Source organism: Dama dama, chromosome 29 (genome assembly GCF_033118175.1).
Source record: "Dama dama isolate Ldn47 chromosome 29, ASM3311817v1, whole genome shotgun sequence".
Classification (NCBI taxonomy): Eukaryota; Metazoa; Chordata; class Mammalia; order Artiodactyla; family Cervidae; genus Dama; species Dama dama.
In genome coordinates this window covers 34,528,643-34,545,927 of record NC_083709.1, presented here as the reverse complement: position 1 = coordinate 34,545,927, position 17,285 = coordinate 34,528,643, and the positions used below count along the sequence as shown (strand labels likewise).

General features: G+C 37.6%; 1 protein-coding gene across 1 annotated transcript in view; it reads left to right on the top strand.

The window, feature by feature from the left end:
• Positions 1–17,285, top strand: part of LOC133048525 (ADAMTS-like protein 1) — a 270,703-nt gene that overhangs the window by 230,550 nt on the left and 22,868 nt on the right. Inside the window, exons 10-13 of the mRNA XM_061132223.1 lie at positions 5,257–5,307; positions 10,214–10,418; positions 11,759–11,906; positions 13,952–14,036. Coding sequence (XP_060988206.1) covers positions 5,257–5,307; positions 10,214–10,418; positions 11,759–11,906; positions 13,952–14,036 — 489 coding nt within the window. The remainder of the gene's footprint in view (positions 1–5,256; positions 5,308–10,213; positions 10,419–11,758; positions 11,907–13,951; positions 14,037–17,285) is intronic.

Here is a 17,285-nt window from a genome sequence, read left to right as displayed (position 1 = left end):
CACAGTTTCATTCATCTTTTTACTGAGTACCAATCCTGTGCCAAGTTCTGTGCTTGGTACCATGGGGAAGGCAAAGTTAAGTCAGCCAGAATCTGGACCACAACACTGCCCAGAGGAAGTTGAGTTGTATGGTTACAAAACAGCATGCTCTCTGAAAAGACACATGAGACAAACAGGGAAGAGAAGATTGTTTTAAAAACTGTCATAGCTGTTTCTGGAAGATGCCCAACAGAAGAGATGTAGAGTCTAGCCAAGCAGCTTAGAAACACCATTGCCATTCATCTATCTTCCTCTGTCCCAGGTCGCCCAATCACCCCTACCTGCCAGAGCAGCCAAACCAGTCTCTAAAAGTCTGCCCTTCACACAGGTGACAGAGCTGGCAAAAAACAAGGAGTGGGACTAGAGATGTGCGTCATCTTTAGTGCAACTTGTTTAGGAGTTTTTTTTAACTCTTTTTTAACTCCTTTTAACTCTTGTTCATTTGCTTTCTTTCATTCAGGATGGTAGTTGTATTGCTTGCTTTTGTGTATGCACGTCAATGGCATGATTTCATTGGCTGATTATTTACTAATTGCCTCTGTGCAGAGAACTGTGTTAAAAGATAGAGTAAAGAACCAACATGGATTTTGTCCCATAGTGTTAAACTGAAGAAAACATTTTCATGGTTAAAAGTTAGTAGACAGTTAGAAGTGATGAGGGGAACTTGTGCTATGAGAGAGGAAGAGAGAATTGTCTGGCTACATGTTGAGAGGAAACATAAGGACAGGCTTTAGAACAGGTAGCACTTGATTTCACCAGGTGTTATGGACATCACTGGGAAATAAATTATCTGTTGCTATGACAACAGTGAGCTGGATTGGAGCAGGCAGTGCCTGCAGGCAGAGAAAGCTGTTAGGAGGATAATGCAAATGGGCCTAGATTCATGTCAGAGAGATATATTTGGCAGACATCACAACTGGAAGAACTCAGTGTCTGTAGGGAACATGGGAAAGAGAGGAAGCAACGATGTCCCACGGTACCCAGCCAGGGTGGATGGGAGAAGGGCAGTGTTCTGAACAGTAACAGTGATCACAGGAGAAGAGACAGTTTGCAGGGGAAGATAATGAATTGTCTGAAAACAGTGAGTTTGACAAAGTGAGAGCACATCCAGCTGTCAGAATGTCAGAAATGAGGCTCTGCAGCCCCAGAGAAGAGGCAAGAGGTTTTGAGAGAGGCATTGGAAGGGAGTGTTGAAGCCATGAAAGTGGCTCCTTATGATTCATTTCCAGAAGATCCCAGAACCTGGCAAATTAGATGCTCATGGAATTAATAGTTATATTAGGGCTTTTCTTGGAAAGAAAGATTTATCACAATAAGTAAATTTCACACCTGAATAGTGTGAGCCTGAATATGTCTTGATTTTTAAAGTCAAGAATATTGTTCTAAAATAGCTCCTGAGATGGTTTCAGGACACAGACTCAATCATCTTTAAATGACATGTGGGAATTGAGATGACAGCCTCATTTCATCCATTTATATCATGCTTTCAAATGTTTCTGTCTTTTGCTTTCTCAGAGTTTAATTTTGTTTTACTTAAATGTTCTAATTCCTGAAAATAGAGAAGCATAAAAAGGAAGAAAGGGAAGAAAACACTCTTAATCCAAACACCAGGAACTAACAACTGTTTTCAGTCCTTTTCTAATATATTTGTACAAACATACATATGCATATATATAGACTTTACAAAAATGATTATACAGACAATATATACATGAGTTTTCTTTATATTGTGGATTATATTGTCTATTCTATTTTGTACTGGATTTTTTCATTTGACATTGCATTTGAACATTTTCCATGTCATTAAAAATTGGTTGAAAAGGCTTCATGTTATATACTGCATACTATTTCTTTCTATGAATTTGTCATAACAGGAAGCATTCTAGTGTCATTGGACACAAGCTATGAAAGGATGATGTGCAAGTCTTTCTTCTACTTATACCACATGAGTCCATGGTGATCCCTTCTTCATCCTAATCCTCTCTTCCCATCACGACCCCTGATTTGGGGGACTTTAGATGGAATCGGATCACTGTCCTACATGACTCGAAAGTACATGAGCAGTCAGAATAGTGAAGGCAATGGAGAGAGCAGTCAGAATAGTGAAGGCAATGGAGAATGAATGGTTTTACCCCCAAACCAACTGTTCATTGTATTTTCCCTTGTGATCATTTTTTTAAAATTATTTTTGCCTCCTTCCCCACCCCCTCATATATTCAGACACATGTCTGAATACATACGTATATATGCATGCACACACACGCACGTGCAAAGCAAGACCTAAGCATGGAAGGAAGAACTTCTTAAAGTCCCTAAATGACATTCTTTTTCATCATTCTTCAGTAGGTACACTTTGTCTAAGAAAAAGATAAAGTGCCTTAAGAGTAAGCAATAGAAAGTTGAGTTTAGGCAGCACTGCCTGGCCCTCTGTGACAGTGTGGTGAAAGGCCAGGCCCATGGCATAAACCCCAAGAGAGAGCAGAGCCCATGCACATGAATATGCATCAACAGGACTGGACAGAGCACCATTGTTTTGATATCTTTCTGTTTTCACAGGTGCCATGGAGTCATTTTATGAGTCTTCACCATGACCTATGCCATAGAAAGACAAATATAGCTATAGTTTTGCTGAATCCAGATTTAAAGCTTCTTGTTCAAACAGAAACATAATTTCTGAATCAGTCCAATGTGAAGCCCAACATCTTGAATTCTATAACTCCCTTTTTTCCCCCTTCTTTTCTTCTAGCCTGTCTCCTTCAATATTACTACTTCCATTTTAAATCTCATCAGCTGGTAAATCAGTTGGCAGAGATCTGTAACAGTTCATTCTAATATTCAGAATGATAAATCATAACTATAAATCTTTCTAGGAAAGAAGGCTGCCATTCTACATTTAGATCTGGATATAGGCATGAGAAGAGATACTAGGGTTAGCAAAAGTATAACGGCAAAGTCAGTTCTATGCAGTCCTTAATTATCTATTATCAGACCTAGGTTATTAGAAGAACTTTGGAAGGTTGGAATTCTATCAAAAACAGTTCTTTTAGAAAAAAATTTTCCTTGATGATTAGGCAGAATTACTGGGAAGTGATCACATGATCCTAACAAAAGACAGGATTTACTTTTCACATCTGATTTCTTGTCAAAATAAGACCAAAACGAATAGGATGTTTCTATATCTTGGAAAAACATGGAGAAAAGTTTAATGTTACTTTTCATCCCATTCTTTTGTTCGTTAAGAGTCGAGGGATTTTGAGCTTCCTCAAAAGGCATCATTCATTTTCATGAACATTGTTACTGAAGGGTAGTGCACATAGATGTACCATGAAAATTTAATAATACAAGTGAATACCTTTAGTCATTCAGATCAGCTAAAGACAACTCAGTCATGTGAGATAACTAAATTAGTTCTCCAATGTTTGTACTTCTTGAGAAATCTACATTGAAAGATTTGTTTCCCATCTTCTCTCAAACTTGATTTTCCCTTACCTTTTAGTAATTTCTCCAGGAACTACTCTTTTTATTACTCCCTCTTTCCTCCTTGTCTGTCATGATGTCCACCCAGTACTATTTTTTTTTCTTTCTGTTCCATAATATACCTAGCTCACTGTTTCTACCCAAAAGCTTAGGTTTGCTGGTCATATTAAAATCACATGCTATATCATTCTGTATCAGAGGATAAGATCAAAGTGAGTCTTAATGTGTTCATTTTTATGTAATCATTTTACTGAATATGGATATATAAATATATACTCACCCATTCATACCAGATTGGAGAAGGAAATGGCAACCCACTCCAGTATTCTTGCCTAGAGAATCCTGTGGACAGAGGAGCCTGGTGGGCTGCCGTCTATGGGGTCGCACAGAGTCGGACACAATTGAAGCGACTTAGCATGCATGCATGCCTTGGAGAAGGAAATGGCAACCCACTCCAGTATTCTTGCCTGGAGAATCCTGTGGACAGAGGAGCCTGGTGGGCTGCCGTCTATGGGGTCGCACAGAGTCAGACACGACTGAAGCGACTTAGCAGCAGCAGCAGCATTCATCCCAGATTAGAATACATGAGTTCCTTCAGTTTTCAGAAGAGGAAGTTGCTGTCATTTGTCAGTTGTAAAATAAGTTCTCACGACCTACCATACTTTGCCCCAGCAAATACATGACATCCACGGATTGAGCTCAGTCTCCCACTCTTGATAGAGTCTGTTGTACTAGCCCTTCTATCTGAGATTCACGAGTCATAAATCTCCCACAAGTTAGGGGGCTCAGCAAGAAGAAAGTCTTGTCAATTGGAGGCTTTACTTGAAATCAGTGAGATAGGTTCATGTACTTTATTAGAGTCCTAAAGGCCTCCGAGGACTCCCACATAGCCTATAATATCATATCTTGTGAATCCATTAGCCATATAGCCTAAAATATCATTTCTTCTGGCTCCTTTAGTCTTTATCTCTAAATCTCACAGGTTTCCCAGGGCACCAGATATAGTAACAACAGTCAAAACAATTACAACCACCACCAGTTAACACCATATCACATTTTATAGACCACCAAAAAGATGTTTCATCTTTATTATCTCATTTTAACTGCCCTATCTTTGTTTTGGTAGGGAATGTGCTTTTGTTGATAGCTGCCTACTGTGTTCACTCGTTCCCCTTCCCTTTTTAATATAACCAAGTGGCTGCTCTCCAGATTTTACTCAGATCCTTAGATCTGCCAAAAGTGCATTACCTATTTGCTAATGCACGTTACATAGTATTGTCAGTCCCCAGGTACATACTCTTACATGTAGCTCTCTCTTTCATCAGGAGCAAGACAGTAACTATAAAATTGCTTGGTGAGCATCTGGAAATAACATTAATAATGATGATCATAATGACCTCATAGGATGTATAATTGGGGGGATTAAAGAACATTTATAAGCTTATTGTGTCATAGTTAATGATGAGGTGCCAAGTTTTCTTGCCACCACCCTTTCCCCTGGTATTTCCTGCTTGGATCAGAGAACTAATTATAGTAAATGGTGCCCTGTCAAAAGAACTTGCCCCATCCTCAAATGGATGCTAGCATAAAGATATTGAACTGTTTTAGTGTTGTTTTTTTAGAGACAATTTATTAATGTTATTTTGCATTTGTCTAAAAAATTGTTTAATGTAATCATTTAGTGTTTATTTTATTGTGTGTACCTTCTACTCAGAGGGTTGGCATTATTGTTCCTAACAGTGACGGATACAAGCAGATCATGCCCTATGACATCTACCATCCCCTTCCTCGGTACGTAAATCAATCATCCTGATGCTAGAATTAGTAACTCAGTCTTCTGCTTCTTATATATAATAGATTTTGTGTTTTTCTGTAAAAAAATTAAGATGGTAGATAGTATATTTTGCAATCCCTCCTGAACTTTGCTTTTGAATAACACTGGTCTGCTCAGACTGTAAGCTTGTCATTCAAAAACCGTTTTAAGATAGGATTGTATTACATTGCAGTGGACACAGTAATTCACTCTGATTAGATACAGTGTATGGGTTTATGTTATGTCTTTCTTTCACTCCCTTTGTCCTTTTCTGTGTTTCCTCTGCAATAGGACCCTAGTCATTAAAGCACTGTTGCTAACTGTTAAACAAACACTGCCTGAATTATTATCCCAATACCGCAAATGTGAAATTCCAGATGTGGTATTACTCTGCATAGGGGCTTTGAATATCCTTCTTTTTGTTCCAAAGAAATTATAATTAAATACAAAAAGGCAGTTTTTTCATATCCTTATTGTTCATAACATTTGATGGGGAGGGGAGTTTTGTTATTTTCCAAAACAGAAAATTCCATGCACTGCACTGCTTTTTTAAAGTACAGTATTTTCTAAAACTAGAAAATATCATTAAAGTGACTGAGAAACTTTTCAAAGAAGTTGTTCTCTTTATTAATATATTTATAAGAAAACTGGAGAAGCTGAAAAACATGCTAGCTACTGAGCATATTGCCTGCCACCTTAGAAACAGCGCCCCAGAGAGCAGAAATTAGACGGGTTTGAAGCCACCTCTGTGCTAAGCAAGACCTTTGCTCTGTTGTCCTCACTCACTGGGACTTCAGAGAGTCAGCTGCTGTTTAGAACCCAAGGTTTAAATCAGATCACAAATAATTGGAAATAATCCATGGTGGTTTGCTCCATCTCAAACTAAGCAAAGCCCCCAAAGTAATTGTATTTGGAACTGTAAAATAAAGCAGTTTGATTGAAAATCTTCAAATACTTTGAATTGAAGGACAAAAAGGGGACCTGGAGGTTTTTTAGTCCAGCTCCCAGTGATGCTTCTTTCTCCCACTCTTCACATCCACTCAGCGCACATGTGTAAACACATATATTTACACAAATAGGCATGAATGTGTATTTACTGCAGATGCTTCCCTCATAGCTCAGTTGATAAAGAATCTGCCTGCAATGCAGGAGACCCTGGTTCGATTCCTGGTTCAGGAACGTCCTCTGGAGAAGGGAAAGTCTGCCCACTCCAGTATTCTAGCCTGGAGAATTCCGTGGACTGTATAGCCCATGGGGTCACAAGGAGTCTGACACAACTGAGCAACTTTCACTCACTCACTGCAGATGCATTCCAACATGTGTCTACATACATACATATATGTACACACACACACACATGTACGTGGGCTTCACTGGTGGCTCAGCAATAAAGATTCTGCCTGAAAAAAAAAAAAAAAAAAAAAGATTCTGCCTGCAATGCAAGAGACTGGGGTTTGATCCCTGCATCAGTAAGATCCTCTAAAGGAGGGCATGGCAACCACTCCAGTATTCTTGCTTAGAGAATCCCATGGACAGAGGAGCCTGGCGGGCTACAATTCATAGTGTCACAAAGAGTCAGACATGACTGAGCGACTAAGCAGCAACATGCATACACACGCACACACATATAAACCAAGGCAAGGTTTATCCAGGCTCTACTTAAAAAAGTAGACTGGCATGAGACTTACTTTTCACCATTTTAATGGTAGCATAAAGAAAGGGGGCACTTGGTTAATGCTATATATAATTATTTAGGGATTTTTTTTTTAAGTGTTTTTCACTAAGGAGTTACTTCATTCATCAGCTCCCTCCCTTTTTCCTATGCCTATATTGATAAAGACAATAAATGACTTTAGAATGCTACTGTTGTATCATTTTGCTGGTTTGATCCAGAACCAAACATGAAAAAAAAAAATGGAATGAAAATAGAGAAATATCAATTTAACTGAACCAAGATTTAATTTCAACCCCCGTATCTGTAAAGTAAGTATTCATAGGACATATATATCTGGCTGTGCAAAGGCCATGTGATTCGAGATAAAGGCATAGTCGGGTGTCAGGGGTAAGAACATCAAGTTGATGTTTGTCCTGTAATGGCACTCCTCAATTTCTTTCATGTCTATGATCTCTCTATGTTTATATTTCTCTGGTGTGCCTAATCCCTGTCCTAAGTTAAACTTGATTTCTTATATATTCGAATGTCCCCCGAGTGCCTGAAGATTGGTATTCTCAATGACAGATTGAGATGAACCTGCTTGATGTTTGTTTGCGTCCTGTCTTATGCACACTGTGGCCTGTCCGTGCATCACAATGGGCAAAGACAACTAGACGATAAACAGACTATATTTCTTAGCCCATGCACTTCTGTTACTAAATTAATTCTGAAGTTAGATATTCTGCTTTACTGATAAAACCTTAGTAAATGGAAATTATTTCTATGAATATTTCCATGGATACTCTTCTTTCTTAAGAAGAATAAAGACTTAGAATGTTTCTCAGAGGGCAGCTACTTACTGATCAAGACTTTGCTTACTGAAATTATTTAAATGTGTTTAAGACCACAAGTATAGATACAAAACACAGTGAGTGAATTTTCAGATTGTTTTTTCTTGCTTTCAGTCTTTGACTATAATGCATATCTGAATATAATTTAAGAACACAGTCTGATTAATTATCTTTAATTTATAATTAATATTTGCAATTTTTCCACATAATCATTCATTTTGAGAATTTCTTAAACTAAATACACAATGGATTTTAAAAATTAAAAGCCAAAGGAGTTAAAATATATGACCTCATCTGTTATTCTTCTAGAGCAAGATTCTTGGATATAAATTTTTTTTTCCGAATCCTTACCTGGTCCCTGTTTTGAGATATCCTAACTGATGTCCTCTCTGAGCTTTTGTTATACTTTCTTTGAAGAACAGAGATGTTTTGCTTTGAAATTCCACATAATCCTATTATTACGCAAGGATTCGCATTATAGTTTTTCACATATAGAACTATAGTTAATCCTGGAACCATACTATAAATACCTGGAATAATATTAACATCATTTGTCTTTCCATGATCACTGACAGTGAAAAGGATACTTATTACTGTTTATGAAATTACACCATGGATCAGGTCCAAGTGTTAAGACAGAAATTAATCACTCTCTCTTCAGAAGGGTCAACTTTAGGGATGTTAGAGTACCAATTAGGAAATGTGCTCTTTTTATGGCATCTTAATGTTTTAAGAGATTAAATGTCCATTCAAAAGCAAATTCCCAGGTCACTGTCAAATCGAGTCTAATGTGAATTGGTACTTATACGTTTAGCTCAATTTTAGTCTGAATCAGACCTGTTACCCACTTCCAGCTCTCCAGAGATTTACATGGAGACAAATGAGAATTGGTCTCACCCTTTTGGAAGAGAAACTCTACAGAGCTGCTTCCTACTCTTGAAAGGGAGCAGAGATTCTCCAAAGGACTAACCAGAGGGCCTCAGTTTCCCCATAATAACATTTTCTTCTGTGTCTCCTGGGGAAATATGCAGAGGAAAATATTGTATTTGGCAGCATGTTTGGGCTGTTGGCAGTGGAGATAAGAGTTGTTGCCTAGACTTGAACAGTACAGAGAATTGTGGAGTAAGTGGGAAACACATGTTATCCAGGCTCATGCAAAAGAGAAATCAGGCTCACATGCACGTGAAATCCCATGTGGGGGATGGTTCGCATCTCCACGGCATGCCTCCGCAGTGTTTTTAGATTTAACTATTCAAGTGGATCAACTTGGTGACATTTTGTTTCTCTCTCATTAAAATGGTATCTCTCATAATTCTAAGAGAAATTCTTAGAGTTCCTTAGCAGTCCTCATAAACAAGCAGACTAGATAGGCAAGAAAGAAAAACTAGCTGCTGTGTTTCTGTTCTTACAAATTTGACATTCTCTAAACCTCCAAGAAGAATCGGGCAAAGATATCTCTCTGCCTCCAGTCTCAAATGCATCAAGCTGTGGAGAGAATTGAAAAATCAGTGAAATTCTCTTAAATGCTGTTGACAACATTGTTATTTTTCCCCTTACTTTACAGTAGATTCCAATGCCATGAGCTTTTGAACCAAAGCCAAACTTTTCACTGTTCCAGGAGTTCTTTATTGGAGGAGTGCTAACTGTCAGTACCTCACCCCAGCAACTAGGGAACATGTAGGTAACACCTATATTGACACTTTGGCTCCTTAATGATGATACAGTTTGAACATCAGAATTATACTGAATCCATGCAGTCCCAAAGTTGATGACCATAGAAGCAAGGGAGAAAGGGTGTTTAGTTTACCTTGATCTTTCATGAGCTCCTCATGTAAAAGTATCTAGAAGCTAAGTAATGAAGTATTGCCCTGAAATTGAAAAGTATTAGCCCAGGTACAAACTATTAGAGTTAACTGATTAACCAATTTTAGTCTTAAGATAGATATTTAGATACATACATGTTGGATAGATGCAAATATATATATTTATAAAATATAAAATAATATAAATATTATACATATATACACATATACCCACACAAATACACATACAGAGAGAATATATATTGAAACTATAAGGAAAAGTACTGAACAGCCCTCTTTTGAGTAGGTGATGGACCCCGCAGATAGCCTTGTACACAGTTCTCAGAGTAATTTCTTACATTTGTGTAGAGCTTCAAGGTTAACAGAGCACTTTTGCCAGCACTGAATCCTCTCTGACTCAGCAGACCTTGGGCAGTCGCTGGCTTTCGGTTCTCTGGAGCTCAGCCTCTCAGAAGCCGATTGCCCTGATGGGCACTGGGGAGGGAGTGGTGGGAAAGCTCACAGAGGAGGTGGGCAGTGTGTGGGTCTGGCCTAATGACTCCCCTTGCTTCTGTAGGTGGGAGGCCACCCCGTGGACCGCGTGCTCCTCCTCATGCGGGGGGGGCATCCAGAGCCGGGCAGTTTCCTGTGTGGAGGAGGACATCCAGGGGCATGTCAGCTCAGCGGAAGAGTGGAAATGCATGTACACCCCTAAGATGCCCACCGTGCAGCCCTGCAACATTTTTGACTGCCCTAAATGGCTGGCACAGGAGTGGTCTCCGGTAACTGCGCCCTCTTTCTTTGTTCATTAGGAGAGTAAGTCCATTCTTCCCTCTCCGCATCATCACCCCACCGGCCACTCTGTCCAGCTTCCCATTTCTGCATCTGAGGGGTCTAGATGCCTACCTGTGTAGACCCTGGAGTAGGCTTACCCCAAATCAAGTACAGCCAGAAGTAAATGAGTAGGAAAAAAAATATATATATATATAATATACATATGTATGTATATGTATATTTAGCATGCCATGCATGCATATACACACATATCTTTTTCTTCAAGTGACTTCAAGAAGCCACTATCACTCTCCATAATGCTCTCTTAAGTAACAAGGAGAGGCAAGTATCTGCCATGAGTGGCTGAGGCTGAATGAGCATGAAGCTATGTAAGCTTTTCTGATGGTTGAGCCCAGCAGACCAAAAGTTTGATTTCATTTTTTGTTTGTTATACTTTGTCTATGTCCAAAAAAGTGTCTTCAGTGGATTAAGATGAAAACTGTGTCTATTATTCATTGGGAAAAAAAGATGAAAATGGCAATGTAGTTAGAATGGAGGTGAAGCAGGATTAACTAAAATGAAAATAGTCTAGACGTTAGGAAAGACACTGCAGCAGCTTAAACATAAAACATTAATTGGGGGCGGGGGCGCTCCTGGATTCTAGTGCCAAAAGGTGTGAAGTGGCAAAGGAGATGGAAAGATGTGTCCTCAACCACATAGATGGCCACTGGTTACTCACATGGCCCTGTGGCTTTGTGGCTGCAGATTAGAGCTGTGATGTCTCTTTCTATCAGACTTGCTCCCAGGCATGTGGAACCACTGAAGGTGCTGTCTACATCTGGCCCTTGAATTAGTTCCTTTCAGCATTTTTTCCATGCCACTGTTATCAGTTGGATCAGCCATGCTGCAATATAAATTAGCTATGATGGAAGTTAAAAAAATTTAATGTCCACATGGGAGCTGGCATTTTTCATACTTTGGACCTAACAATCATTAGCAAAGTGACTGAATAAAATTAACATGCAGTCTTGGTAATCAAAATCAGGCACACTCTATCATTTCTTTTCTCCTTCTCTTTGCTGCTTGGTTTGGGACTTTGCACACAGTGTGTGCTTAAGAATGACTAACTGACTAATCCAAAGTGAAGAAACTGCAAATGATTTAATGTTCAGCTGCCCTCACCCCGAAATAGCCAAACAGAACAAAGATCCCATGACTAGTAAGAAGTGATATAAAGCCACCAGGAGTCCTTCTGTAAAAGCAGCCCTTTAAAGAGTCTCAGGTGGGAAATGAGGGACAGTAAGCAAGGCTTTGCCTATGAGTCTCCTTTCTTGCATTCTCTTTCCAGTGCACAGTGACGTGTGGCCAGGGCCTCAGGTACCGTGTGGTCCTCTGCATCGACCATCGGGAAATGCACACTGGAGGCTGTAGCCCCAAAACCAAGCCCCACATAAAAGAGGAATGCATCATACCCACTCCCTGCTATAAACCCAAAGGTAACTTGACAGGGGCTCTGTAACCAATCTTGTCATGGTCGTGAATATTCACTGCTGTTTTCAATTCCTTGGAATATTTTTAAGTATTCCGAGTGTTCTTTATAACTATTCTTCATAACTTAGACTCTACTAAATGGACTTAACTGTTTCTAAAAGTCTTTCCAATAGTTTTGCTTGCAAATTGTTTTTAGGCACTATGTATTGATGTAATTCTCTCCTGAGTAAGAAAATTAATGGAAGATTGCTGCTGGAAAAAAAAAAAAATCAGATCTACTTGAAGCAAGATATTATAAAGATATTATAGAAATATATGTGTGATTTACTATTCACATTGCTTGCTATTAAAAACAAGGCAGTAAGATTCATCAAGTAAAAAAGGGAGAGGGCTTAAATCAATTAATAAATGTGTGTATATATATATACATATATATATGTATGTATATCATTGAATCACCTTGCTATATACTTGAAACTGATACAACATTGTAAATTAACTACACCTTAGTTTAAAAAAACAAAAGCAGTGAATCCAAACTGTCTGCTTTGCTAAGCATGAAATATACCATACTTCAAACTAATAAAACAACAACAAAAAATTGTTGCTTTTTATATTGAAAGCTTTAAAATTAAAAATTAATATGAAACTGGATTCCAGAATCATAATTTGAAAGGAAAATTGGAATAAACCTACTGATGTCTACAACCCACTGCCTTGCCTGTTGTAAGTTTTCCAAGAATATTATCTTCAGCTCTTGAGTATCAGTAGCTTCCTCAAATATAGGAGGATCAGGGGCTACTGATACAACTGGCAGAGTCAATTCAAAAAGACAGTAAAATATTACAAGCCTGCTATTCATGCTAAGCTGAATGCTCATTATTGAAAACCAGGGATGGTTCAAGCAGTCATAGACACCTTCATTGACTGAGTTCCTTTATCTTGGAGAGGTGGGCTAGTTATAAAACTATGCATGTATATTTGGAACCATTTTGCCAGGTTCAAAATGTTAGCAAATCCTTTTGGCTTGGGGAGTTTTGTTTTCTAAATGGTTGTTGCACACAGAGGATAAAAAGTGATGCCCCAGGTTAAAATAATGCATTTTTTATTTGTTTGTCTTTACCCAGCCACTTCAGAGAAAGAAAAGCAGTTTGTGGGTAACTGTCAGGAGTAAAATCTGTATTTTCACAACTAGGTAGTGAGTCTGGCTCTCTAAACATCATTAAAATGCCATATATTTCTATGGTGTATGCATATATAGACATATTTCTTTCATCTTTATAATTATATGTTATAAAATGGTGATAGAGCTTCACTGGCTCATACTATAAAGGCAATATGCCTATAAATGACCCTAATAAATATGTCAAAGTGCAAATCTTGGCAGTTACTTATGTAGGAGCAGTTATAACCTCCCTCTTTCTTTTTCTCCACCACAGTTTTGTTTTTCTTTTTTCCAGGAAGTTGTTAGGAAGCTTATTTTGAATTGTTTGACCAAAGCTAGATAAATATGTGAAGCAAGCCAAATTATGGTTTGTGGACCCCAAGTTCCTCATATTCCAATTGTCAGTGAACCTCTGGTGGATATTGCATGAGTCAGGTGTCTAAAGCAACATTTTGAGAATTTCAGAGTGGCAGTTTTGTTAGTTTTTTTACATTATGGCATAGATCACACTTAGCCAAAAAGCAAAAGAAAAACAAGTTAGAATTTATGAAAATATCACAATATATTCCACTGTATTTTGTTTTAAAAGGTAAATAGTGCTCTATCTTTTCAAGAGGAAATAGTGAAAAGATACTTTGATGATTCTTTACATATGTATTGAGCTCCTAAAGTTATAACTTTCATAATAAAAAGACTTCACTCTTCAACATAATAAAGAGCACTCATACACAGAAATTAACCTGAAAACCTATTATTTACAGTTATCAACATCATAACTTTTAGGTAGTACAAACCTGAGAACTGGGGAGGAGAAAATAGCATTTCCTTGAAATCCTAAATTGGCTCTAACCTCTTCTTTTTTGTCTCTATGCGCTGAATTCTCAGAAAAACTTCCGGTAGAGGCCAAGCTGCCATGGTACAAACAAGCCCAAGAATTCGAAGAAGGAGGCGCTGTGTCAGAAGAGCCCTCGTAAGTTTTCAACCATGAGTTGTTTGGCTTTGGATGTCGATTGGTTTAAAGAAAGAGGTATCTCACCCAGGCTTTCATAGGTTCTGAACTAAGTGTACTCCTCTTACCAAGAGTAGAGTGAGGCTTTGGGGCTGTCAGATTGGAGATTTATCAAAGCATTTCTCAAAACATGACTGTTCTCTAAATCTTTTGAGTTATGAAAATGAAAATGTAGTGCCTACCCTCTTCTCCAAAATCTGACCTTCTCTTTTCTCTTGCCAAGAGGCTGAAGGTAAGAAAGTCCAGGCTGCATCTGATGATGTAGCATAGATTAGCCGTGAAAGCCTAGGAAGCTTGTTGTACTCCTTATCTCCCAGCTTTGCAGTGTAGCCACTCACAAAAATGAAAGGGGAAGTGAAATATATCTGAAAGCAAAGGAAACTCATTAGCTTTTCTTTCCCCTTTCTTGCTGGATCAGTAGTAGATGGATACCAGGTCTCTCCCCCACTGCTCAGTTTGATCAAGGCTGTGAAACCTGTAAGACCACTAGATACTTCACAAGAGAAAACAGGAATAGAGACAGATTGATCGATCAATAACTGCATACTGATTCTACTAGAATACACTGATAGGCCTCTCTGTTGCATCATTTTTAAAAATTCAGGAAAGCACTTTATTGATGAATTTCATCTATGCCCAAAGCAATTTCTCCAATTGATGATTGTCTAGTTTATTTAATACAAGCACTAGACTCAGTACTATGCATTAGTACATAAGACATGTTATGTGAGCTTCCAAGAGCTCACAGTATAGCGTTCAGGATACAAAATGGTTTCCAAATGTAGTTCTTGTTGTTCAGTTGCTAAGTCATGTCTGACTCTGCAACCCCATGAATTTCAGCATGCAAGGCTTCCCTATCCTTCACTGTCTCCCTGAGTTTGCTCAAACTCATGTCCACTAAGTCAATGATGCCATCCAACCATCTCATCCTCTGTCACCCACTTCTCTTCTTGCCTTCAATCTTTCCCAGCATCAAGGTCTTTTCCAAAGAGTTGGCTGTTTGCATTTAGTAGGCTTTACTAAATTTTACTAAATACATAAATTAACATTGTAATCTATATGTTTAATAGCAATTTAGACTCTCCTCTGAGTCATCCTGTTTGAATCAAAATCTAGTATTGTTTGCAAGAACACAAATTGTGTTCTGAATCACACCCTAAACATCAAGAGATTGAAAAAGAAACCCAAGATACAAATTGGTACAATGACCAAAGTTCATTTGTGAAGAAATGGTAGGTAGTCACTTGTTTCACAGAAAAATGGTTTATATATGAGCAAACAAATTTCTTAAAAGATAAGAAGCAAAACAGGTTATTTCTGTGTTATAGTTGCTGTAGCATTTTTTTTTCTACTTCTTTGAGGAAAGGTTTTAAGAAAAATCAACTAACCACTACAGAACTTTGGAGGAAACTCAGTGGTTAAACATTACAGTGCTACTTTTATGTGACTATATAAAGGCTTAAAACTTTTTGTTTCTCTCCTGCCAGTACCTGGCTTGACAGGCCTTCCTTTCCTGGAGAGGAAGGAAGCAGTTCATTTTAGAGGGATATTAACTCTTGAATCCACTAAGGTCCTATTTGAAACAGAAAGATTCCGTATAATTGGAGCTAGTTACTCCTTATATGTATTCTTAGGTTAATATACATTTAAAGCCAGTTAGGTTTTATTTTACCTAAATAAACTCTGCTCCCCTGTACATTAGATTCTGTCATGTGGTCTGAAGCATAATTCTGTATGTAATATTGCATTATGACCAATGTTAAGTAATATAGCAAAGTTTAAATTAGATCAAAACATCTTATACCAATAATTAGACACATTTCCCATTACTAGATACTTCTCAAATGAAAGCTCTAAATAAACTTTAATGCTTCTGCAAAAGCATTACATAGACCACAACATTATATATCCATATTTTGTAATGAGTGTTTTCCACTAAACTTCTGATTAAGATGCATTATGCTTAACTTTAATCCTAACAAATCCCTTAAGTAGTTAAACCCATAATTTTAACCATTGAAACTATAGCCATATATTAGATTATTAAATTTTACTCTTGGTATAATGGAATTGCCATCTTGGCATGATTAATCTGAACTGAAGTAGATTGTAATTAGAGTGCTAGTGCTGGGTAAAGGAAATGTGTACTATTAATATTATGCTCAGAACAATAATTACTTTTATACCAAAATGAAATAAATGACAGCTGTAGAATGCTGTAATGAAAGGTATATGGTTTCCACATTTTAATACACTTTACCTGTTTAATGCATTGAACCCTAGAAAGGTCCTATGTGTCACATTCTTTTTTTAATTGATTTTGAAATTTAAAAACATAATTTTGCATGGTCTTAATTCTTTTTTATGCCACATAGACTAGTTTCTAAGTGTATGGAGCAATCTATAATTATTTTCCATACTATAATGAAAAAATGATATACTGTCAGCAAGTCTTTCTTCTTCCCACAGAAGAGACACACATTGCTTAAATTAAACAGTAATGTTTAGAAGCTGCGGTTGTCACTTCTGAACTCATCAGAGAAGAGAAGCAGGAATAGTGGTCCAGGACTATTATCTCCTGCTTTGGCTCCAGTTAACATTCAGAGTTCTGTAGTAAAACAGCAAATATCATTTATTTCCCCTTGTGTAAAATAGAAAACATTATCACTAGCCTGTCTCATTGAATACTAGAAGAAAATCTGTAACTTTAAATCTTTAGTAGATGGGGATACCATTATTGAATAATAGATGCTTTTGGTAACCCCAAAATAGAAAAAAAAAATTTGGTTAGCGCTGTAGCCAAAAACATGTTGGAAAGCAACCACTCTAAGACATGTTTAGAAAAAACCTATAGTAAAGACTGAAAACTGAACTGCCAAAAAAATAACTAAATCTTTATAGACGTATATACCAGCATTGTTGTTCCACTAAACTAAATGCCCTGCAGAAGATACAAATACAGTTATAAGTTTCATAGAATAACTGAAATAAATATCAAAGTGGGTCACATGATGGTAATGTAATAGGCCAACCAAGAAAGTCATTTGGGTTTTCCCATATCATGTTATGGAACAATCTGAACAAACTTTTTGGCCAACCCAGTACATGGCTGTGGTGAGGTTTGTCTTATGAAGCTACAGCTTCATTTAGAAATGCATTTAGATGTTGCTGTTTGTTTTCTGCAGCAACAGACTGGTTTATTTATGATGT